Here is a 26,231-nt window from a genome sequence, read left to right as displayed (position 1 = left end):
TCGATAAACTGCTTTACTGAAAAATTTTCCACAAAATGTATATGCTAAGCTACCGCTAGGGGGTGCTGAGACTCGGGTTGAAAGAGAATTCCTGAGTGTAGTAAGACAGAAGCCCACTAGAGGTCGCTAACACAAGAGCAGGGATAGTCGATCAGTCAGGGTCAATGTTGGGATGTCACGTCTGAAACGAGGAGAAAACAAGCCAAGGTCAAAGAACAGAGCCGAGGTCTGATACCGGGAGAACAAGGTAAGCACAGGGGAAAGAGTGGAGGACACGGAACAGGACCGGAGGACAGGGAGGAAAGGTTGGGAAGGAGAGATGGTCAGGACAGGCCGGTTAAATGGAGGTCAGGACGGGTCGGGCAGGAGGGACAGAGGGCAGGACAAACAGTACCACGTAGCAGGACAAGAAACAGAGAACTTCTCTCAGGAACAGTGCACGCAGCAGAGCCAGAAATATTACTGGCGACGTCCCGGAGGTAGCAATTCTAAGATATGGCGGCGTGAACCCCGGAATGAGGCTAGAATGAACAGGCCTCTCCCAAGGGACCTAAACCCCGGAGGCAGGATACATGCACCGGCTCAGGAACGGCAGAGCCATGCAGGAATCATGACCGTATATCAATCTGACGCTAGTAAATAGACATTTTCCAACTTTTTATTCTTATTGATTGAGCTCAATAATGTTCAAAAATATTCAAAATGGCACTCCCCCTCACCACTTTTCTGCCTGTACATAATGCTACACAAATTGCCTAACAACAGGAAAACTGATGGATGCTCGTGCCACGTGTCACTGTTATGTCGTGCTTTGTCTTTTTGTAGGAACTAAAGAAATTTCTTCAATTTGTGGATTCTCAGCCGCCCTTTGATATCGTGGTGGACGGGCTGAACGTTGCCTATCTCTCCAGAGGAAATTCACTGTCAACTCCTGTGAGTACAAAATCATTTACTGATTAAAAAGTGTTTATAAAATGTGTTCAGATTTGCTCTTCTTGGTTCCAGAAATGGTAGAATTAGGCTACTTTCACACATCCGGTTTGAGCCCTGCGGCTCAATCCGGCTGTGAAAACTATGCAACGGATGCGGTGAAAACACCGCATCCTTTGCATAAGTTTTTACATGCGGCCGGTCCGTTTTTTTCCGGTTGCGGCATGCTACTGAGCATGCGCAGTGGAAAATACCGCATGCGGCGACCGGATGCGGTTTTTTTCCGCATCGCGCCGCATCCGGCCTCCATAGGGATGCATTGAAAAATGCGCCGCAGCGGCCGGATGCGGCGCGATGCGGTGTTTTTTGCCGGAGCAAAAAACGTTGCAGGGTACGTTCGATCCGGCCGCCGCATCGGCTAAATCTGCCGCATGCGGCAAAAACCGGACCGAACGCAAGCCCCTACGGCACAATGCGGCACTAATGTAAGTCAATGCAAAAAAAACCGCAATCGGCGTTACAAAAGCCGGTTGCGGTTTTTCTGCAGAACGCCGTATTGTGCCGCAGAGCAAAAATCCGGATGTGTGAAAGTAGCCTTAATCTCCAAGGTCGTATACAAATGAACAGCACATCATTACACATGATCGTGAAACGTTATTCAAATTGTCTCTCCAGGAAAGGAGACAAACTCTAGCGCCACCTATTGGAAGTGGCAATCCTAAAAGTCAAAATTGGCCTTTTAACAAGCCTTTTCATATGACCTAGGACAGTCATGGCGAACCTTTTACAGGCCGAGTGCCCAAACTGTAGTTCTAAACCCATTTTTTTTTCCGAAGTGCCAATCAATCCTATTATGTAAATAATTGATTTTAACCTTACCTTTGCAGTCTTCTCTTCTCTTCAGCAGGGGGCATCACACTCATGCGTGCTTACCACACATTGGAGCTGAGCCCCTGCCCTTTCCAGACACAGCAGTTGGATTGATCATTCTGGAAATAATTGCAGCATATTAGACAGAGATATTAGCCTGGAATGCAATCAGATGTCACCCTGTAATCCACATCTACATTTCAATGTCTGAAGATCTTGAAATCCCATAAAGACGTACGAGTTGCTATTCTCCCCTTTCATTGTGTAGTTACGTCCCCTTCCTGGCCACTTCCTGGTAAACATGTCCCCCATCTTGATATATATTTCCTACATTCTGGTATATTTGTCCACATCATGGCCCCATCCTGGTAAATGTACCCCATCCTGGCATGTTCCCCCATGCTGTTAAATGACCCCATCCTGGTAAATGTACCCCATCCTGGTAAATGTACCCCATCCTGGTAAATGTATCCCATCCTGGCATGTTCCCCCATGCTGTTAAATGACCCCATCCTGGTAAATGTACCCCATCCTGGTAAATGTATCCCATCCTGGCATGTTCCCCCCATGCTGTCAAATGACCCCATCCTGGTAAATGTACCTCATCCAGGCATGTTCCCTTATCCTGGTAAATGTACCCCATCCTGATAAATGTCACCCTTCCTGCTAAATGTTCCCCATCCTGGCATTTTTCCTCATCCTGGCATGTTCATGTACCCCCATCCTGGCATGTTTCCTCCCCATCCTTTCATGTTTCCCCCCATTCTGGTAAATGTATCCCCCATTCTGGTAAATGTATCCCCCATACTGGTAAATGTATCCCCCATACTGGTAAATGTACCCCTTCCTGGCATGTTTCCCTTCCTGCTAAATGTACCCCATCCTGGCATGATTTCCCCCATCCTTACAGTCATGTTTACCCCCATCCTTGCAGCCATGTTTCCCCCATCTTTGCAGCCATGTTTCCCCCATCTTTGCACGTTTCTCTCCATCTTTGCACGTTTCTCTCCATCTTTGCAGCCATGTTTTCCCCGTGCTCTCCATGTTTTCCCCGTGCTCTGTTTGCCCCGTGCTCTGTTTGTATATGCCCCATGCTCCCATGTTCCCCCCGTGCAAGCTCTGTCCCCCGTGCTCCCCATGTGTCCCCCATGTAGGCTCTGTCCCCCGTGCTCCAATGTTTCCCCCGTGCTCCCCATGTGTCCTCCGTGCGCTCCATGTTTGCCCCGTGCTGGCTCTGTCCCCCGTGCGCTCCATGTTTCCTCCATGCTCCCATGTTTCCCCCGTGCACTCCATGTTTCCCCCGTGCGCTCCATGTTTCCCCCATGCTCCCATGTTTCCCCCGTGCGCTCCATGTTTCCCCCATGCTCCCATGTGTCCCCCGTGCGCTCCATGTGTCCCCCGTGCTCCCCATGTGTCCCCCGTGCGCTCCATGTTTGCCCCGTGCTGGCTCTGTCCCCCGTGCGCTCCATGTTTCCCCCGTGCGCTCCATGTTTCCCCCGTGCGCTCCATGTTTCCCCCATGCTCCCATGTTTCCCCCGTGCGCTCCATGTTTCCCCCGTGCGCTCCATGTTTCCCCCATGCGCTCCATGTTTCCCCCGTGCGCTCCATGTTTCCTCCGTGCAGGCTCTGTCCCCCATGTGTCCCCCGTGCGCTCCATGTTTCCCCCGTGCAGGCTCTGTCCCCCATGTGTCCCCCGTGCGCTCCATGTTTCCCCCGTGCAGGCTCTGTCCCCCATGTGTCCCCCGTGCGCTGCATGATTCCCCCGTGCAGGCTCTGTCCCCCATGTGTCACCCGTGCAGGCTCTGTCCCCCATGTGTCACCCGTGCAGGCTCTGTCCCCCATGTGTCCCCCGTGCAGGCTCTGTCCCCCATGTGTCCCCCGTGCAGGCTCTGTCCCCCATGTGTCCCCGTGCAGGCTCCGTCCCCCATGTGTCCCCCGTGCGCTCCATGTTTCCCCCGTGCAGGCTCTGTCCCCCATGTGTCCCCCGTGCAGGCTCTGTCCCCCATGTGTCCCCCGTGCGCTGCATGTTTCCCCCGTGCAGGCTCTGTCCCCCATGTGTCCCCCGTGCGCTGCATGTTTCCCCCGTGCAGGCTCTGTCCCCCATGTGTCCCCCGTGCGCTGCATGTTTCCCCCGTGCAGGCTCTGTCCCCCCCACATCTTGGCACAGCCGCACAGAGGCTAAAAATAAAAAAAAAAAACTCACCTTCTGGCCCCCACTCCTCCACTGCTGTGTCCTCAGTCACTTCAGTTCCCGCGCGGCCACAAGACACCGGCGCCGCCTACTGACGCTCCTCCATCTCCTAGGCAACAGGTCTGCAGCCCAGGAGAGGAGGCGTGTCAGAGCGAGGAGAAATGTCTCCTCTGCTAAACACCAGTTTGAGCTGCTGGCGCGACCACACCAGCAGAGCAAACTGGCGCAGTGTGGCGACAGCGCACGTGCCAGCATAAACGGCTCTGTGTGCCCTGTCTGGCACGCGTGCCATAGGTTCGCCATCACTGACCTAGGATATATGCCAGATCAGAATCCCAATTTGCAGACACGGTGTTTCGGGGTGATTGCCCCTCGTCAGTGCAAAGTGTGGGTATCTGATCTGGCTGTATGAGAAGCTATGTGGGGACCACGAGGGAAGACTATTCTTCTTATGGAGACCTGACAGACCAGTCTGGCTGTCAGTGGTGAGGGGACTTATAGCTGCAATGCCCCTCTGGGAATTATTCAAATTGTCTCTCCAGGAAAGGAGACAAACTCTAGCGTGAAAAGTTAGCAAGTGACAGACATTGATGTAGGGATTATTAATAATCTCTTAAGAAAGGTTTTTTATTTTAACGTTTGATGACTTTCTTCTATGGCGAACTCTTTTAGGAGGGGCCTTAAAGGGAAGTACCGTTAATTATCTCCTTTGTGTTATTTTGCCCTATGGGCTGCGTCTCTTTCCGACCCTTTCCTGTGATGTCATTTACCTAAGTAATCGGGTAGTTGGTGTCCTGCTCGTATTTGTTGTTAGGATATCTGCTGCTACAGATCGGCTACATCAGCTTCTACTGTTCCAGCATTTCTACATCTACTGTCATTCCATCTCTGTTGCATCAGCTGCCATTGTTCCATCTTTGCTACATCAGCTGCCATTGTTCCATCTTTGCTACATCAGCTGCCATTGTTCCATCTTTGCTACATCAGCTGCCATTGTTTCCTCTCTGCTACATTAGCTGCTGCTGTTCCATCTCTTCTACGTCCACTGCTATTGTTCCATCTCTGCTATGTCAGCTGCCGTTCTATTTCTGCTACATCAGTTGCCATTGTTCCATCTCTGGTATGTCAGTTGCCGTTGTTCCTTCTCTATGTCAGCTCCCATTGTTCCATTTCTGCCACATCAGCTGCCGTTGTTCCATCTTTGCTATGATAGCTGCTGTTGTTCCATCTCTTCTACATCCGCTGACATTGTGTGATCTCTGCTGTCAGCTGCCGCTGTTCCTTTGCTATGTCAGCTGCCATTGTTCCTTGTCTGCTACATCAGCTGCCGTTGTACATTCTCAGCTATTTCAGCTGCTGTTGTTCCATCTCTACTACATGAGCTGCTGTTGTTCCTTCTGTGCTACATCAGCTGCCGTTGTTCCTTCTCTGCTACATCAGCTGCCGTTGTTCCATACCTGCTACATTAGTTGCCATTTTTCCTTCTCCGCTATGTCAACTGCTCTTGTTCGTACTCTGCTACATCAGCTGCCGTTGTTCCACTTTTGCTACATTAATTCAAATTATTCTAGTAACTTTCCTAAATCAGTAATATATTCAATATTTATAAAGAATGACATTTATTGACCTTTAAAATTGCAATTTACCACAGTCTTCAACTGGACTTGTTATTCCATCAGTCTTCTAAAAACAGAGCGATAGTCAAAAAAGCGCTGTACCACTATATCTATATAGGAAGGGTAAGGACCCCTGTTCCCACCATCAATGGGGATTTCGACAATCTATGTATGAGATTATTAAAAATCAGAGTTTGATTTTTGTCCATATTCTGTATGTGGAATTGCAGCTCTGCCCCAGTCATGAGAATGATACGGAGCAGTAATACTGGCCACAGTCAGTACATAGTAGTAGTCTGGTTTCTGGGAACAAAAATCACCTTTTTTTCCTTGTCTTCATCATTAATTTATAACTATTAAAAGTTGTAAGTGACAAAATGCTAAGTAATGTATACACCACTGCAACAATTCATGACAGAAATAGGACCTTTTTTTTTTTTTTTTTTTAGCAACTTAAGACCATTGCCACGATCATGGATGTAGATGATCGCAACAAATTTCATTCTAAATGCACGAAGAGGAGAAAATAATGGCTTTTGGTTATTGGAGAGAGCTCATAAGCCCCAGTATGTATGTGCAGAAGAGGGTTTCACATAATAACCCCTCTAGCTGAAAATAGAGAAGAATCATGACAGTGAACATACTGCACGCTGTCACGATTTGGCAATCTGCAATTACATAGAGTGACTACAGAAATGTATGTGGACCCCCGAAAACCACTTTTAAAGGGAATCTGTCACCAGCTTTTTGCCAGCTAATCTAAAAGCAGTGTTATATAGGGACAGAGACTCTGATTCCAGTGATGTATCACTTACTGGGCTGCTTGCTGTAATTTTGATAAAATCACAGTTTTATCAGCAGGAGATTATCACTAGAAGACTAGTAAGGCTATGTGCACACAGTGAGTTTTTCGCTGCGTTTTTGCGCGGTTTTGCGGTTTTGACCTCAAAACTGCATGACTGCTTCCCCACCAAAGTCTGAGTTTTCATTTTTGCTGTCCGCACACAAGCTGCGTTTTTGAGCTTAAAAAAAAAAATGGACATGTCAATTCTTTCCTGCGTTTTCCCCCCATGCAATGCATTGGAAAAACGCAGAAAAACGCAGAGATCAAAACGCAGCCAAAAACGCACCAAAACGCGGTAAAAATGCATGCGTTTTTGCCGCAGGTGTGTTTTTGTGCATTTTCAGCGGCCAAAAATGCACAAAAAAACGCAGCGTGTGCACATAGCCTAAACCTTCTACTATGTAGTCATTCATATTCATGAACTCTGTTTAATCTCACACTGAGTGGTAGCTTGCTGCCTATGCAGAGTGTACACAGCTGCCAATACAGAGCTCAGCATTCAGAGTACTGCTTGATCTGCAGCAGATTCAAACTATTATTTTATTAAAACTGCAAAAAGCAGCCCAGTAAGTGACACATCGCTGGAATCCGGGTGCTCAGCTCTCAGATGGGGGAGCAAAAACCTAGTGAAGGATTCCCTGCAAGCGGTCAGATTTGGGGATTCTCGTTAGTCAGGAAATAGCTGCGCTTTTCCGCCAGGTGTGCAGTTTTGCAGAGCGTGCATACACCTATCCCCTTGTCCTCCCTGTGTCTGCAGTTTAGTGTTATGACAGGTTATGTCTCTGTAGCAACAGACGGCGGCGGAGCCACATTCCAGGGCTTTGTCTGTAATCCTCGGAGGTTTTCTTTGTGCAATGAGTGACACACGTCATAGGCGACACGAGCACGCACGATGCAGACCATCCCTTGTTACTGCACTATTGACGTAAGAGACCGGAGAGGGAATCCCTGCACATTATTAGTTACTCACGCGTTTCATACAGTGAAACTATCTGCTTATGCTTTGTATTATTTATTAAGCAATTGTCCTACTAAAGAGTAAAAAGTAAAAAAAAAATGGAGAAAAGTTTAATTCAGGTTGTTGAGGTGTTAGTAGTCTGCCAAGAAAGTATAAAAAAAAATGTCTTAATTAAATTAGTCTCTTAAAAGGAATCCGTCACCAGGTTTTTGCTATGGAATCTGAGAGCAGCATAATACAGAGACCCTGATTCCAGCGATGTGTCACTTACTGGGCTGTTGGCTGTCATTTTTTTTTATAAAATCAGTGTTTTCTCTGCTGCAGATCAAGCAGTTATAGAGAGCTCATTAATATGCTGGACTACCTTGTAGCACGCCAAGTAGTCCTCTAATGATAATCTCCTGCTGATTAATCAGTGATTTTATCAAAACTAGTCTAAGCAGCCCAGTAAGTGACACATTGCTGAAATCAGGATCTCTGCCTCTACATTATGCTGCTTTCAGATTAGGTGACAGATTCTCTTGAGGGGGGCCAAACTTTTCATAAAAGAGGCATATTCCCTATGCTTTATCTATGGAGATAGTTTTATAAACCTCTGGATTAGATTAGAAACTGTATACGCACCTGTCTAAAGTTAACAGGAAACTTTTGGATTGTATAATGATATTCTAAATATGACGGATTTCCCAGCATTTTTGTATAATTTTTACATTTTATTCCTCCCCATCATGGATACATTTATATTTTTGCACTTATTTTCCCCACTCCTTTCCCAAAACCCGATATCTTATTTATACCAATTTACGGTACAAATTATGTTTTGATTGTTTTCCTTTTTTTTTTTTTAAATGGTGTAATGATCGTGAAAAATGGAATTCTGGCATTTCAACTTTTTTTTTTTTTTTTTTATTATTATTATTATTATTATTATTATATTGTTTTTCACAGATCAAATTTTCACGGAGGTGGTGGTAAGAAATGTATTCACTTTGAGACATTTTTGTATATTTTTAATTAGGAAAAGTGGGGTGATTTTATTTTTATTTTATTTTTTTAACCAATTAGTCCCCTTGGAGGACTTGAGCCTGCGTTTGATCGCTAGCTCTACATACAAGTGTAGTGCAGTATATAGAGAATGTCATTCTACTATGAATCCCAGCAATACATCAGACTTGACTATGGGACTGAAATGCCAGCCATGGGGGCATTAATAAGACCTCCGACTGTCCTGGGAGCCCGTCGGTACCCCAAAATCTTTTTGTGGGGGGTTGATGGGAGATGGCGGGCGCGGAGCACACCAGCAATTGAGTCATTTAAATGTTGTGGTCAATTATTTACGGCACATAAAAAATAGCTAAACAACACTAATAAGAGCAAACGCCTGAGCCCGCTCCATACACAGGGTACACAGTACTATTACGTCCTATGTCAGGAAGGGGTTAAATAGTTCTGTATTTTTTTGCGCCGTAACGTTGACCAACACCAGGCCCGCGAATGCCATCAATTAAGAGGTGACTGATGTCACCTTTGGACTGGATTTTACGAATAGATTGGCACCAACTCTGATCAGTATCCTTTTAGAATGTGCACTTGGATGTTCCTGTGCTTGTACACAGCAGTGAAGGGATTCCTGTTACTGTGCACGCCAGCTTGTAAGAATCGGTGCGCTAAAAGTTGTGGTCACATTAGGTGAATGTTTGGGGAAAGAACCAAAAAAATCAGCTGGCAATATAATAGGGATAGACACAAGTACGAGGGGCTGCTGATAAGTCTTTGGCTTTACCCAGAAAGAAATGAGATGGGATGATGAAACTTTCCATTTATTCCACATACTCTCCACTGATGACAACACACTTCTTACATCGGTATTTCAAGTTCAGTAAGCCTAGCAAAAAGAAGGATTTCAGTTGTGCTTCAAGCCAGGCATCTGTAGCAGCCATGGCATCAGAAATGGTGTGAAATTTGGTACCCTTGAGGTGTTTTAGGTTTGGAAACAATGATAGTCGGAGGAGCTAGATCTGGTGAATAAGGTGGGTGATGAACCAGATGGAAGCCCAGCTCTGCCAGTTTTGCCGTGGTCGCTTGTGCAGTGTGAGCGGATGTATTGTCTTGCAGGAACAAGATTCCGCAAGCCGCTTGCCGCACCTTTTGGCCTTCAGAGCTGCCTTCAATTGGTCCAAAAGTTCAATGTAATACTTTACATTGATGGTGGAACCCTTTTGAAGGTAGTCCACTAGCAGCACGCCCTACTTATCCCAGAACACAGATGCCATCACCTTAGTGGCTGATTTTTGCACCCTGAACTTCTTTGGATGAGAACCACTGAGTCTCCACTCTTCTGACTGCTCCTTGTTTCCAGGGTCATACAAATAAATCCAGGTTTCATCCATAGTGACCAGTCCATCCAGGAAGATGTTATCAGTCTGGAAACACTGACAAATTGACCGGGAAGTTTTCACTCGCTGCTTCTCTGATCTGTTGTCAGACATTTGGGGACCCTCTTTGCAGAAGCTTCTTCATATCCAAATGTTCATGGAAATGACACAAACACATTCTAGGAAATCCCCATGATGTCGGCTATTGCTTTAGCTGGAATTTGTGGATTCTCCAGTATGAGGTTGTGCGCAGCATCGACGATCTCCGGAACAACAACCACTCTCGGTCGTCCAGGACGTTCCTCATCATTGGTGCTGAAGTGGCCCGTTTTAAATTTGGCAACCCAATTCTTAACTGTGGAATATGAAGGGCATTGATCCCCCAATGTCTGCGACATATCACCATGAATATCCTTCGCGGCCTTTCCTTGCAGAAACAAGAATTTTATCCCTCCTCTGCGCTCAGTTGCTGTGAATATCGCATTAGACTCCACCATTTTGTTTTCCCGCGTGCGTAGAACAGTGTTGCCATAACCACATAACAAACACAAAATTATGAAAACATATATTAGACACACAAGGCTTTCAAGTGATGTAACATTCGTTACCATAGTAACAAAAAAGCCAAAAACTTATCAGCAGCCCCTCGTATAGCTAAAGTATATGCACCCAGAACCACGAGCAGTTCTGGGGGAATATTTCTAATCTCTGCTGAACTGTCCCAGCCTATAGTGGAATACATAGATCTTTAGAAAAAGTATTTGTAAAGATTCTTTATGATATGCTAATGAGCACAGGGACTAGTCACAAGTGCGTTACTTCCTGCGCTCATTCTGCCCTCTTAGAATGTCGGCACACCCACAGGCAGCACAATGATGTGCCATCATCATGCTTTAATTGAATTTGGTGCCCTATCCACATATCAGCTGTCATGTTCCCATGAAGAAGTCAATGTCTTGAAAGTTCCTGACCAAGCAGGGAGCCACAAGCTCTCTCCTCCGCCAGTTTTTAACTATATCTTCGTCATGAAAATGTCGGACCAGTAATCCGGGCGGGATCCTTCATAGGGGATGTGATGATGATCATTTCTCATCCGGGCGGGATCCTTCATAGGGGATGTGATCGTGATCATTACTTATCTGGCCGGGATCCTTCATAGGGGATGTGATGGCGATCATTACTCATCCGCAGGGATCCGTCATAGGTGATGTGATGGTGATCATTACTCATCCGCAGGGATCCGTCATAGGGGATGTGATGGCGATCATTACTCATCCGCAGGGATCCGTCATAGGGGATGTGATGGTGATCATTACTCATCCGCAGGGATCCGTCATAGGGGATGTGATGGTGATCATTACTCATCCGCAGGGATCCGTCATAGGGGATGTGATGGTGATCATTACTCATCCGCAGGGATCCGTCATAGGGGATGTGATGGCGATCATTACTCATCCGGCCGGGATCCTTCATAGGGGATGTGATGGTGATCATTACTCATCCGCAGGGATCCTTCATAGGGGATGTGATGGTGATCATTACTCATCCGCAGGGATCCGTCGTAGGGGATGTGATGGTGATCATTACTCCTCCGGCCGGGATCCTTCGTAGGAGATGTGATGGTGATCATTACTCATCCGGCCGGGATCCTTCGTAGGGGATGTGATTGTGATCATTACTCATCCGGCCGGGATCCTTCATAGGGGATGTGATGGTGATCATTACTCCTCCGGCTGGGATCCTTCATAGGGGATGTGATCGTGATCATTGCTCATCCGGCCAGGATCCTTCATAGGGGATGTGATGGTGATCATTACTCATCCGGCCAGGATCCTTCATAGGGGATGTGATGGTGATCATTACTCATCCGGCCAGGATCCTTCATAGGGGATGTGATGGTGATCATTACTCATCCGGGCAGGATCCTTCATAGAGGATGTGATCGTGATCATTTCTCATCCGGCCGAGATCCTTCATAGAGGATGTGATGGTGATCATTACTCATCAGGCCGGGATCCTTCATAGGGGATGTGATGGTGATCATTACTCATCAGGCCGGGATCCTTCATAGGGGATGTGATCGTGATCATTTCTCATCCGGCCGGGATCCTTCATAGGGGATGTGATGGTGATCATTTGTCATCCGGCCATTCATTGATCAGCAGTGGGAGCCGCACCGATCAGCAAGTTATCACCTATGCTAAGAAAAGGGCTAATAATAAAAAACAGGCAAAATAAAAAGATGAAAATATTTCTTTAAAACCCTCACATTTATCAATGACAAGTATGAAATTGGAGATTTTGGTTAGATCTATGCAAAACCACAGGAGGTAGCCCTAAATAAGGAAATGGTGACACCAAACTGACCTCTGCTGGAAACCAGAGATTCATAGAACAGTTGTATTACATTATACGGCTGAGGTCGAAAAGCCCCTTGAATAACAGCAGCCGTATCGGGTTGTTTTAGGTTTGCCACAGTGAAATTCCCCTAGTGACACAGAACCTGATCAGCAAAACATGTGCCCACAGAAGCCTCTCTTCGGCATTGTCCTGACGGTGAGGAGTCATCAGGTCTGCTCTGGCGGTGTCATGTGCGGCTGCTTTTCCTTTGATGATATTGTCACTATTTTGCACTTTGTATGTTGTTAACTTTTAGGCATTTCCAGCAAAATCTATGGTGCCTTGTAAAAGTTTGTAACTTTTCTAAAATTTGCAGATTTTCCTGATAACATTTAGGATACGTTCACACATCAGTTTTTTGGCATCAGGCACAATCCAGCGTGTGCCTGAGGCAACGGATCCAGCGCTGAATATGCAAAAATGGATGCGCCGGATCCTTTTTTTTTTTTTTTTTTTTTTTTTTTTTTTTTTTACGGATCCGGTATACTTGATATATCAAAATGGATCCGTTTTTTGCATCCGTTTTGTCTATTTTTTTGCTGGATCCGTTTTTTACAATAAATTGGAGCATGCTCACTTTAAAACAACTGCCGCATTACGCCGGATCCGGCATCCATAGGCTTCCATTGTAAATCGTGCCTTATCGCGCCGGATCCGGCGCGACGCGGTTTGTTGTCAGAGACAAAAAATGTTACAAGAGACATTCCATCCGGCCGCCGCATTAGCCAATTACGCCGGATCCGGCAAAAGCCAAATGCAACGCAAGGCCATCAGGCACAATCTGGTGCTAATACAAATCTATTGGGATAAAACGGATCCGGTGCCAGATCCGTTTTTTGCATCCGTTTCGCCTATTTTTTTTGCTGGATCCATTTTTTTTACAATAAATTGGAGCATGCTCAGTTTTAAAAAAAAGGGATCCAGCGACCACATCTGTTTTTTGCCACACTACACCGGATCCGGCGTCCATAGGCTTCCATTGTAAATCATGCCTTATCGCTCCGGATCCGGCGTCCATAGGCTTCCATTGTAAATCATGCCTTATCGCTCCGGATCCGGCGTCCATAGGCTTCCATTGTAAATCATGCCTTATCGCTCCGGATCCGGCGTCCATAGGCTTCCATTGTAAATCATGCCTTATCGCTCCGGATCCGGCGTCCATAGGCTTCTATTGTAAATCATGCCTTATCGCTCCGGATCCGGCGTCCATAGGCTTCCATTGTAAATCATGCCTTATCGCTCCGGATCCGGCGTCCATAGGCTTCCATTGTAAATCATGCCTTATCGCTCCGGATCCGGCGTCCATAGGCTTCTATTGTAAATCATGCCTTATCGCTCCGGATCCGGCGTCCATAGGCTTCCATTGTAAATCATGCACTATCGCTCCGGATCCGGCGCGATGCGGTTTGTTGTCAGAGACAAAAAATGTTACAAGAGGCGTTCCATCTGGCCATCGCATTAGCCAATTACGCCAGATCCGGCAAAAGCCGAATGCAACGCAAGGCCATCAGGCACAATCCGGCGCTAATACAAATCAATGGGGGATAAAACGGATCCGGTGCCGGATCCGTTTTTTGCATCCGTTTCGTCCATTTGTTTGCTGGATCCGTTTTTTTACAATAAATTGGAGCATGCACAGTTTAAAAAAACTGATCCGGCGATCGCATCCGTTTTTTGACGCATTAAGCCGGATACAGCGTCCCTAGGCTTCTATTGTAAATCACGCCGGATCCAGCGCCATACGGTTTTTTTTGTCAGAGACAAAAAACATTACAAGAGACGTTCCATTCGGCCGCCGCATTAGCCAATTACGACGGATCCGGCAAAAGCCGGATGCAACGCAAGGCCATCAGGCACAATCCGGCGCTAATACAAATCAATGGGGATAAAACGGATCCAGCGCCGGATCCCTTTTTTTTCCGGATTGTTCCTGATGGAAAAAAAATGATTTGTAAAAGTAGCCTTATGTGCACACTTTTTTGGTGCAGAAATTGTCTGCATTATATGGCAGAAAAACGGACCAAAAAACGAGGTGCAGTTTTGTGCCATTTGTTTTTCATAATGAAATCAATGGGTCGAAAGGCTGAAAAACGCAGGGAAAATACGCATCCAGAATTGACATGCAGGTTTTTTTCCTGCACCAAATCTATAAGGAAAAAATTGTCATTGACTTTGCTGGCATTAGGATAGGCATGCTGTGTTGTGACAAAACTATACCAAAAAAAGCATAAAAAATGCATAAAAAACCCGCAGTGTGCGCTCACAACCTTACTCCGCAATCATTTCACTTACTCCAAAGTGTTTCATGTTGTAGTTTTTATTCACAAAAATAGTACAATGTTAGTTAAATCTTTAGTGAACTATTAGGCCCTGTGCGCACACTGCGTTTTTTCCTGTGGATTTGCCGCGGTTTTTGCTGCAGAAAAGCTGCTGTTTTTGTTCATAACCTTCCTGCAGCCCTTCCCCAGCAAAATCTGAGAAATCCAAAATGCTGTGCGCACACTGCGATTTTTTTTTTTTTTTTTTTTTTTTTTTTTTTTATTTCCCCCCCTCCCCCCTTCTACAGGTTTTGCTGCAGAATTTCTGCAGCAAAAAGAAGTAGCGCGTCACTTCTTTTCCGCAGGTACCTGTGGTTTTGCCATAAATAATGGTTAAAAACCGCACTGCAACAAACCGTGGTAAAACCGCATGCGGATTGTGGGTGCGGTTTTTTTTTGGTGCGTTTTTTGCCACAGGTGCGGAATTCTGTCAGAGGGTGCAGATTTTACTTAAGAAACACAAATTTCCCAGTTTGCACAGACCCTTAAAAAGCTTTTTTTCAGAAGGCGCAGCATTTTTTTTAATTTTTTTTTCTACAGCATTCTATAGCATATAAAATCCACGAAGGACAACATCTGCAAGGAGTCGGCATGTCCTCCCTGTGTTTGTGTGGGAATCCTCCGGGTTCTCCAGTTCCTCCCAAACTCCAAACATGCAGATAGGGAATTTAGATTGTGAGCCCCAATGGGGACAGTGATGATAATGTATGTAAAGCGCTGCGGAATATGTTGGCAATATATAAAAATAGAGATTCTTATTATCAGAATGAAAAAACACCACTTGAAACACTTCCGATCCCAGGAATTGGCTGAATGGAGTGGTGGTCGGCCATGCTTACTGCGCTGGGAAAGTTATTCCTCTATCCTTTTGGATAGGGTATAACTTTTGAACGTGAGAACAGAGAACACCCCATACTTATCTTGCTTAACATTGTAAACATTTTCCGCAGCACCTTACACACTGTCATAACATTCAATCAGCATAGGGATTGAATATTTATGCAAATAGCGGTTTTCTTTATATAGATAGATGAATATATAAGAGCCGTTGTGATTGCTCGTGGTTTCTTGCTAATCCCTCCCCTCCATGACACGTCATCACAGGCGAGCCGTCCCACACATAAACTCGCATGCGCCGCCACCGCCTAAACCTCTCTTGCCACGCCTCCTATCCTGTGGATCCGCCCACCTGTTCCTGGCCGCGTTCCCTGGCTTCACGCACTCGCCGCCTGCTGTGCACCCGCCGGGAAACCCGCTAATATTTAAAGCTGCAGTATAGTGTCACGATGATTAACCCGTCACGGTGGTTAACCCTTCCACCGCCAGCCCGCCGGGAAAGCCTTTGGGGGGGAGGGGGGAGGACAGCTGTATACCGTTGGGGGGGAGGGGAGCTGTATACCCTTTGGGGGAGAACTGTATACCCTTGGGGGTAGAGCTGTAAAACCAGGGAGGTGAGCTGTATACCCTTGGGCGGAGAGAAGCTGTATACCCTTGGGCGGAGAGAAGCTGTTATACCCTTTAGAGGATGGACAGCTGTATACCCTTAGGGGGAGGACCGCTGTTTACCTTTGAGGGAGCTATATACCAGGGAGGTGAGCTGTATACCCTTGGGGGGAGGAGAGCTGTTTATCCTTGAGCCGAGCGTTAGCTGGCTGAGAACAGCTAGTGTGTGTGTGTGTATATATGTATGTATGTGTGTGTGTGTGTATGTATATATGTATGTATATATGTATGTATGTATATGTGTATGTATATATATATATATATATATATATATATATATATATATATAATATTATACAAATTATAATCTATATGAAATTTGGGGAACATTTTCTGACTTACTATTGTTGTTCTATAGGGGTTGTGTTAGACTGTATTTGGTTGCCTTTACTTTAAGCATCCAGTTAATGGGATTGACTCCCAAAGCCCTGACTATCGGCAACAATAAATAGGATGGAGCATATATCAGCGAGTGCCATTTCCCCATCATTTACGAGATAAAGCCATGCATTTGGGTGCGATTGTGCCTAGCAGTGCACCCCGGGCCCATTCACTTGCATGGGACTGAGCTATTTTAAGCTGAAGCTGTGGACACATCCACCACCAAATGTATGGTGTGGCCTCATCATGGAGGTGCTGACCGGCAACAAAGGTCCTCCTTAGACCGAGTTCAGACGTTCATGTATCACAGCTATAGTACGGACCGCTCTGCGCGGACTGGATGCGGGTCTCATACCTCCACCTTTGTGGGAGCTTATATGCCTATGAGGCTGGCAAGTTCAGGTGAGGAGACCCATGGCCAGTCCATGCTCGGACTATGATACATGGAGATCTGAATTTGGCTTTCAGCTTTGTGGACACTGCTTTGTATTATTATTATTATTATTATTATTATTATTATTTTTATTTTTTTTGCTGAGTTTTTCGGAGCAGAAACTCTTTATTTCTCCAATGAAAAGTCTTGTTTTTTTTTTTATTAGCTCCTTGTAGTTTTTGAAGTTTTGGCTCCAAAGACTCTCCACACTTAAAGAGCTTGAACAAACTCATTGTAAATACCGTAAATACACCCTTACAGGGGTTGCCCAGGCCTCTCTACCTTTGGGTCATCAGTATGGGATTTGTGGGGGTATGACACCTGGCACTGACACCCAAAAGTAGAGACGTTCAACTAACATTCACACTAATCTGAACCTCCCACTCCCGGATCCAAGACTTCTCCTGAGCTGCACCAATCCTCTAGAATGCTCTACCCCAAGAAGCTGGGATAAATCACAACTTGCTCAGCTTCAGACTCTCCCTAAAAACGCATCTTTTTAGGGTGTCTGGTCGCACTCCCTATCCCATAGTCCCTCCACGACCTCTCAGAACATAATTCTCCATCAAACTCCACCGCACCCAAAAGCATCTCGAAGTTTTGGCTGACTGGGTCAGGCAGTCATTATCTATCCCCCATTTCTTTGAGACGGCTGGATTCTCATTGTAAATAAGCACTTGTACCTTGTCACCCCCACCTCTCCCTATTGTAGATTGTAAGCTCTCACGAGCAGGGTTGTCTTTTTTGCTCTAACTATTGTATTTTCTATAACTGTTACATGTTTCTATATGATCCTCCTGAATTGTAAAGCGCTGCGGAATATGATGGTGCTATAGAAATAAAGATTATTATTATTATTATTATTATTAGAGAGAGAAAGGGGGAGAGATGAGAACAGTACAGCGCCGTTCACTGTGTAGAGGCAGTTCCTAGGTACTGCAGCTCTGCTTTTTTTTTTTTTTTTTTTCATACGATCTGCAGTACCTGTTGATGGCCACTACATGGTCTATAACATCTGCTGTTCTGCTCTGTTCATTGATTTCAATCCGTCCAGCTAATCAATGTCAGACCCCCACACATCTGATATTGATGACCTTCTAAAAGCCCCTACACACGTTACATGGCCGTTGGCCAATTGTTCATCTGACAGTCATCACAGCCGTATACCCCATACACAGTAGCGCTCATTCAGCCAAGTGCTCCTGTGTTCTGTATGAGATAAATGCCGACAGACCTGTCTGCTGACTACTTATCTCATAGAATCATGGTAGAGTTGGAAGGGACCTCAAGGGTTATCAGGGCCAACCCCCTGCGAGTGCAGGCTTTCCTAAATCATCCCAGCTATATGTTTATCCAGTTGCTGCTTGAAGATTTCCATTTATTGAGAGCTCACTACCTCCTGTGGTTGCCTGTTCCACTCTCTGACTGCCCTCACTACCTACTGTGGCCGCCTGTTCCTTTTTCTGACTGTTCTCACTACCTCCTGTGCTAGCCTGTTCCACTCTCTGACTGCCCTCACTACCTCCTGTGGTCGCCTGTATCACTCCCTGACTGCCCTCACTACCTCCTGTGGTCGCCTGTATCACTCCCTAACTGCCCTCACTACCTCCCATGGTTGCCTGTTTCACTCCCTGACTGCCCTCACTACCTCCTGTGGTCGCCTGTATCACTCCCTAACTGCCCTCACTACCTCCCATGGTTGCCTGTTTCACTCCCTGACTGCCCTCACTACCTCCTGTGGTCGCCTTTCCTCTCTCTGACTGCCCTCACTACCTCCCATGGTCGCCTGTTTCACTCCCTAGCTGCCCTCACTACCTCCTGTGGTCGCCTGTTCCTCTCTCTGACTGCCCTCACTACCTCCCATGGTCGCCTGTTTCACTCCCTGACTGCCCTCACTACCTCCTGTGGTCGCCTTTCCTCTCTCTGACTGCCCTCACTACCTCCCATGGTCGCCTGTTTCACTCCCTAGCTGCCCTCACTACCTCCTGTGGTCGCCTGTTCCTCTCTCTGACTGCCCTCACTACCTCCCATGGTCGCCTGTTTCACTCCCTGACTGTCCTCACTGTCAGAAAGTTGTTGATAATGTCTCATCTGAATCTCCTTCCTTTAAGTTTCATCCCATTGCTTCTTGTACTGCCTTGTGCTGATGAGAATAGGGTAGTTCCCTCTGCTCTGTGACTAACTTTCAGATATTTGTAGACCGCTATTAAGTCTCCTCTCAGCCTTCTCTTTTTCAAACTTAACATCCCTAGTTCTTTTAGCCGTTCTTCTTATGACATGGTTTGCAGACCTTCTACCATCTTTGTGGCTCTTCTCTGAACTTGCTCCAATATATTGGTGTCTGTTTTGATTTCTGGGCCCCCAGAACTGTACCCAGTATTCCAGGTGGGGTCTGACCAGGGCAGAGTATAGGGGAATAATGACCTCTCTTGATCTAGAACAATCTGAGAGAACAATGCAATCGTCAGTCCGAAATCGAGACCTTCTCCCGACAATCAGTCGTCCAGCGCCCCCATACAGATCCCAGTGTCGATATTGGCGGGTGCAGCAGTCTGTTGTGTATGGGAGGCTTGAGCGTGGATCATCCGTATGGTAAGTCTGGATACCCTCTTAATCGTGGACTCCTTTTTTCAAGTGCACACAGTCACACGTATATAGCATAACATGTGAGTGGCAGCGATGCAGTCATCTGACATAAACCGTCTGCTTCCTGCCACCCTGCGGTCGCGACCTATTTTTATATTTTCCTCCTGCCACCCTACATACTTTCACCCTAACAGATTGTTCGGTGGTTTCCCACGCTCCATTTAAGGTTAATATTGTGCCTCTTGGTCCAGTGTAACAGTCCCATACAGGGGATGTCCCATCTGTAAAACTAAATATTCCAATGCTGCAAAATCGCTGCTCCTGACCTCTAGGTTATTTTATTTTTTTTATAGTGAAACTATATTTGAGACAAAATTTGTCATCTACGACTACAAGGTCGATGTATTGGTTATAGGTTAAATTTTAGCAAGAGCCAAACAAATTGCTTCTGGATATTAATGTAATGGGTATAAAAAAAAAAAAGGGTCAAAAGAAAGTATAATGAACGATAGAGCGTGAGCCGAGTGTGATTATACTGTGATCTGATCCTGTGATCAGATCACAGCTGCGGAGGAGAGGGAAAGAGTGATCTCTCCATATCCTCCAATTGTCAGCCTGTGCGTATATCGTACTGCACTCCGGTGTCATCCTAGTGCAGTCCGATGTTTCTCTCGCACCCTTAGGCGGGCTTTGCACGTTGCGACATCGCAAGCCGATGCTGCGATGTCGCACGCGATAGTCCCCGCCCCCGTCGCAGGTACGATATCTTGTGATAGCTGGCGTAGCGAAAATTATCGCTACGCCAGCTTCACATGCACTCACCTGCCCTGCGACCGTCGCTCTGGCCGGCGACCCGCCTCCTTCCTAAGGGGGCGGGCCGTGCGGCGTCATAGCGACGTCACACGGCAGGCGGCCAATAGTGGCGGAGATGAGCAGGATGTAAACATCCCGCCCACCACCTTCCTTTCGCATAGCCGCCGGCGGCAGGTAAGCTGATGTTCCTCGCTCCTGCGGCGTTATACACAGCGATGTGTGCAGCCGCAGGAGCAAGGAACTACATCGTACCTGTCGCTGCAGCATAATTATGAAAAAGTCGGAGCCTGCAACGATGATACGATAACGATGTTTTTGCGCTCGTTAATCGTATCATCTAGCATTTACACACTACGATCTCGAAAGTGATGCCGGATGTGCGTCACTTTCGATTTGACCCCACCGACATCGCATGTGCGATGTTGCAACGTGCAAAGCCGCCCTTAGACTTGTATGGGTGCGAGTGATAGGAGACTCGCAGATAATATGCTGCCATATTTTGCGCAGTCCGATTAGAGGCGAGGAGAAACTTGCAGATGCGAGGTGCAGCATTGTCTTACATGGGGACGAGTGCAATGCGAGATTTTCTTACATTCTACTCATGCGAATCATACGGCAGTGTGAGCGTAGCCTTCTGGTCAGTGGCAGAGTCACGTTAAAGTGATGTAAATGTCATGCGTGGGTCGCATTCAGCTTTGACCGTTGCAGTATCTTTCATTAAAAAGTCACTGATTGGCAGATTGTAGGTTCTCTTACTCATGAATAGATTTAAAGGGGTTTGTCACAAACCACCGGGGGGGTCACTCAGAAATCCCCCGCGCTGGCTACCAGTACGTCACAATCGGGGGGTAACAAGTGGGGGTCACCCCTCCTTTATACCTCCCGACCGACAGACAGAGCACGTGACGCGCTCTCTAGCGCCCCTCTTATAGTCAGGCCAATTATGGAATTGCCCGACAATAAGCAAGGAGGCCGCTATACTACTTATGCCGATTATTGAAGGGTCCCCGGTGAGAGTAGGGTATATATTCCCCCGACCTCCGCGGGCGGAATATATAATATCTTCCCGAATCTCACTGGCCTCCCCACAATAATCCTTGGCACAACTCGCTGCCACCAACCGCTTCACGGTAACTATTAGCCGAACACACAGACGTGGGATTCAAGATCGAGATAACAGAACAGCCCAAGATTAATTATATAATTTAATCAGCCTAAAGCACACTAGAAACTACAATATATACAATAGGGAATCTACAGAATATACATATGTCAGAGTACAGTTACAGACAAAGCATGGTTTACAAACAGGTATGCAATTCACTCAGTTACCTTGTGCGTCTGGCCACAGGGGGGCGCTGTAGACCAGGTTTCCAGGAACTCCCACAGATGTTTCTCACACGTGACCCCCAGCGAAAGAACACTGGAAAATGGCCGAAGTAGGGTTATCAACCTGGCCAAGTCCAGGTCCCCTCCTACCTTCGTGACCTCACAGGGAGCACTGCTCCACCCCTGGCTTGAGTTATGGACAATATCCCAACATGGAATATGGGCCATAACTTTGCCTGGGAGCGTCGTAGGCGGACGCCAATGCTCTCATTGTGACAGTTATGAATTTAGCTACAGAACGAGGGGACTCATGACCTGTCTGCCAGTTCCCCATTGGCTGATATCACGCCTGGGGCATTTCCCAATGTCCTGCTCCCATAAAAAGGGTGTGCCGGCATCGTCCGCATGCGGGGACACCATTTTTATGGTTGCCATATTTATCGGAAATATGGCTTGCGAGATATGAACCATTTTTTACTGGAGTCGTTCTGTCTGGCTATTTCCATAGCCTTGCTAATGAGATACAACTCTTGTTACAGGGTGACGGCAGGGAGTCATCCTGTGTCCATTGTTCCCACACCACCTCATCTCCATATCACAGGACATGGCCATGGAGGTGTAAGTGGAACACTGAGAACAAGAAGGGAGGGGGCACTGCCAGGGAGTGATGAGGGATTATGACTGGAGTCATAATTCATCTTCATATCCCGGGATTTGCCTCACACCTCCCCCCTTTTGAGGGCGCTAGGGGGCAGCACACTCCGGTGTTCCCCCGTGCGCCCGTCCGCGACCTCTCCTTGTCGGGACAGCCCGTCTGCGTTACCGTGGTCACGGCCCCTTTTGTGGCGAATGGTGAAGTTGTATTGCTGGAGCGCAAGGCTCCATCGCAACAATCGCCCATTCGTCCCAGAGACGGTGTGCAACCAGCTGAGGGGATTGTGGTCCGTCTCCACGATGAAGTGGCGCCCGTATAGATAGGGTTGCAGACGCTGCAGGGCCCACACTATGGCCAGGCACTCCTTCTCCATCGTGGAATAGGCAACTTCCCTTGGTAACAGCTTCCTGCTCAGGTACAAGACTGGGTGCTCTTGGCTCGCAGAGTCCACCTGGCTGAGCACCGCACCGAGGCCGAAGTCACTGGCGTCGGTCTGTACTACAAACGGCCGCGTGAAGTCGGCTGCCTGTAGCACGGGCGGGCTGGACAGGGCGTCCTTTAGGGCCCGGAAGGCTGTCTCGCAGTCCATTGTCCAATCGACTGCAGAGGGCAGCTTCTTCTTGGTGAGGTCCGTCAAGGGCTTTGCCAGGCTACTATAGCATGGAACAAACCTCCTATAGTACCCAGCGGTCCCCAAGAAGGACATCACCTGCTTCTTGGTCCTGGGGGTGGGCCAGGATGCGATGGCTTCCACTTTCTCAGGCTCGGGCTTCAGTGTTCTCCCACCTACCCGGTGACCGAGGTACTGGACCTCGCTCATGGCCAGCTGACACTTTCCCGGCTTGATGGTCAAACCTGCCCGGTGGATCCGCCTGAGCACCTGTGCTAGATGCTCTAGGTGGTCCTCCCAGGTGGGACTGAAGACGGCAATGTCATCTAGGTACGCGGCCGCGTACCCTTCAAGTCCCTTGAGCAGGGTGTTGACCATCCGCTGGAAAGTGGCAGGGGCATTCCTCATCCCGAATGGCATCACCGTGGACTCGTACAGTCCAAATGGGGTAATAAAGGCAGAGCGTTCCCTGGCCTTGCGAGTCAGGGGGATCTGCCAATATCCCCGGCTCAGGTCCATGATGGTCAGGTACTGAGCCCCGGCCAACTGATCGAGCAGGTCATCGATGCGTGGCATTGGGTACGCATCGGCGACCGTGACAGCATTGAGCCCCCTGTAGTCCACGCAGAACCGAGTGGTTCGGTCCTTCTTAGGGACGAGGACTACAGGCGAGGCCCAAGCGCTGTTGGATGCCTGGATCACCCCCAGCTTCAGCATCTCGTCAATCTCCTGGCGCATGTGTTGCTGCACCTCCAGGGAGACCCGATATGCTGAACGCCGGATCGGGGGATGATCCCCAGTGTCCACGTGATGGACAGCCAAGTCAGTCCTTCCGGGCTGGTTGGTAAACAACCCCCGGAAGGGGAGGAGGGTGGCCCACAGCTGGGACCGTTGGTCTTCCAAGAGCTGGTGGCCAACCTCCACATCCTCAATGGATCCGCCTGCCCTAACCTGGGCTAGCATATCCAAGAGGGTTTCCGCTTCTCCCTCCTCGGGCAGGTTGCACACGGGGAGCGCACATGCCTCCCGCTCATGATGTGCCTTCATCATGTTCACATGGAAGGGCTTCCGCCTTCCACGGGCAGGGTCCAGGGTGACCAGGTACGTCACAGGGTTGAGCTGCTGGTACACGAGGTATGGGCCTTCCCAGGCTGCCTGAAGCTTGTCCTGTGGTACGGGGACCAGTACCCACACCTTTTGACCCACTTGGTAGGTCCTCTCACAAGCGTTCTGGTCGTACCAACGCTTCTGATCGGCCTGGGCTTGAGCCATATTGTCGTGTACCAGTTGCGTCAAGGCCTGCATTTTGTCCCGGAAGCGCATGACACACTCGATAACCGACACTCCAGGGGTGGCCAAATCCCCTTCCCAAGCCTCTTTCACCAGAGCCAGGGGGCCCCGCACACGTCGCCCGTACAGGAGCTCAAACGGTGAGAATCCTGTTGAGGCCTGTGGAACCTCCCGGTAAGCAAATAACAGGTGTGGGAGATACCGCTCCCAGTCACGCCCATGGGAGTCGACCAACATCTTAAGCATCTGCTTTAAGGTGCCATTGAACCGCTCGCACAGGCCATTAGTCTGTGGATGGTACGGGCTGGCCACCAGATGTCGCACCTGGACTTGCTTACAGAGGGCCTCCATCAGCTGGGACATGAATTGGGTCCCCCGGTCAGTGAGCATTTCCTGGGGAAAACCCACTCGGGAGAAAATCTCCAGCAATGCGGTGGCCACCTTGTCAGCCCGAATGGACGACAAGGCCACTGCTTCCGGGTACCGGGTGGCATAGTCCACTACCGTCAGTATGAAGCGTTTCCCGGAGCTGCTGGGGATGGCCAGCGGGCCGACCAGATCCACAGCCACCCTCCTGAAAGGCTCATCGATGATTGGCAGAGATACCAGTGGGGCTTTGGGGCGTGGCCCCGCCTTCCCCACTCTCTGACAGGTTTCACACGAACGGCAGTAGGCAGCCACATCGGCCCCCATTTTTGGCCAGTAGAAATGCTGGTTTAACCTGGCCTTGGTCTTAGCGATCCCTAGGTGTCCGGCCATCGGAATCTCATGTGCGATCCGCAACAACTCCGTCCGGAACGGATAGGGTACCACCAACTGTCGGTCCCTGGGCCACGCCTCCGGTGAACCCTGCTGGACCGTGGCCCGGTACAGCCGTCCTTGGTCCCAGACCACTCGCTCCGGGTCCGAGTCCGAGGGAGGCTGGGCCGCCTGCTCCTTAAGAGCTTTCAGGCTGTCGTCAGCTTCTAACGCTGCCTGAAACCCCTGACTAGATGTGGCCAGAATCGACGAGACTGTCACATCTTCAGTCAGTACCCCGGGACCTGTGTCCTGGCCTCCACCTGACTCGGCTGCCACTTGGTCAGAAGGGGAAGAGCTATCGGACCTCCGGGAGGCCCCTTGGCTTCCAGCACTCCCACTGCGGGTGACAGCGGCCACAGCCGCTGCGACCGTGGGTCGTGCCTGCTCCTCCTCCGTTCCTGACCAAGTCGCCGGTTCAGGCAGACCTACCTGGCTTCCTGACACCCCGGTTGTGGGGGAACCATGCACCGAGATCTTACCTGGGAGCACTTCCGCTCCTGGACCGGCCCCAATCTCACCTGCCTGTTCCCCTCCTGCAGCAACAGAACCCCGCTGTGAAATCTCTGGGGACCCCACATTTGCTGTGGTAGCCCCCACCCCACACACTGGTCCTCCCCCTGCAGCACCCTGCTCTCTGCTTATCCCTGCAGAGGGCAACAGATCCCAGCTCACAGGCTGGTTACTTGTAGAGGCATTGTCACACCTTTCTCTGACCCCCTCCCCTCCTGTCACAGCTGCAGCTGCGTGTGTGTCTATGGTGTCTGTGCAAGCAGAAATATCAGAGTTCACTCCCTCCTCCCTTACATCATTCATAGATAACACATTAACATTGTCAGGAGTCATGTCAGTACTGGCTGAAGGTTCAGCCCCTGGGGGGGGCCCAAACTGGGAGGTTATCTGCCCCAAATCTGTCCCAAGTAGCACGTTTGCAGGGATCCGATCAGTTACCCCCACCTCCCTCACCCCTCGCCCTGCGCCCCAGTCCACATAAATGTCAGCAACAGGCAGCGCCGGGTCAATGCCTCCAATCCCGGAGACAGCGAGGGTTTTTCCAGGGATCAAGTCTTGTGGGGACACCATCTCAGGCCGCACCAGAGTCACCTCCGAGGCGCTGTCTCGCAGTCCTATGGTCACAGACCGGCCGACGGTGACAGGTTGGAAGCTGTCCAGGGACCTACCACCACCCCCACCCACACAATACACCTTGGGCGGCCCTTGGGACGGGGACGGAGCCGGGGCCTTGGGACGCTGAGGGCACATGGCCTTGAAGTGTCCAGGTAGGTTGCACTGGTGGCACCGTCTTGGTTCCGCCACGGGCCTGGAGAGGG

At 48.6% G+C, this 26,231-nt stretch overlaps 1 protein-coding gene across 1 annotated transcript in view; it reads left to right on the top strand.

Annotated features, from left to right (window-relative positions):
- Positions 1-26,231, top strand: part of PRORP (protein only RNase P catalytic subunit) — a 115,724-nt gene that overhangs the window by 60,731 nt on the left and 28,762 nt on the right. Inside the window, exon 4 of the mRNA XM_075331207.1 lies at positions 826-933. Coding sequence (XP_075187322.1) covers positions 826-933 — 108 coding nt within the window. The remainder of the gene's footprint in view (positions 1-825; positions 934-26,231) is intronic.

Source organism: Anomaloglossus baeobatrachus, chromosome 12 (genome assembly GCF_048569485.1).
Source record: "Anomaloglossus baeobatrachus isolate aAnoBae1 chromosome 12, aAnoBae1.hap1, whole genome shotgun sequence".
Lineage (NCBI taxonomy): Eukaryota > Metazoa > Chordata > Amphibia > Anura > Aromobatidae > Anomaloglossus > Anomaloglossus baeobatrachus.
Note: the sequence above shows the minus strand (reverse complement) of the source record. Positions and strands in the feature narration are given on the sequence as shown.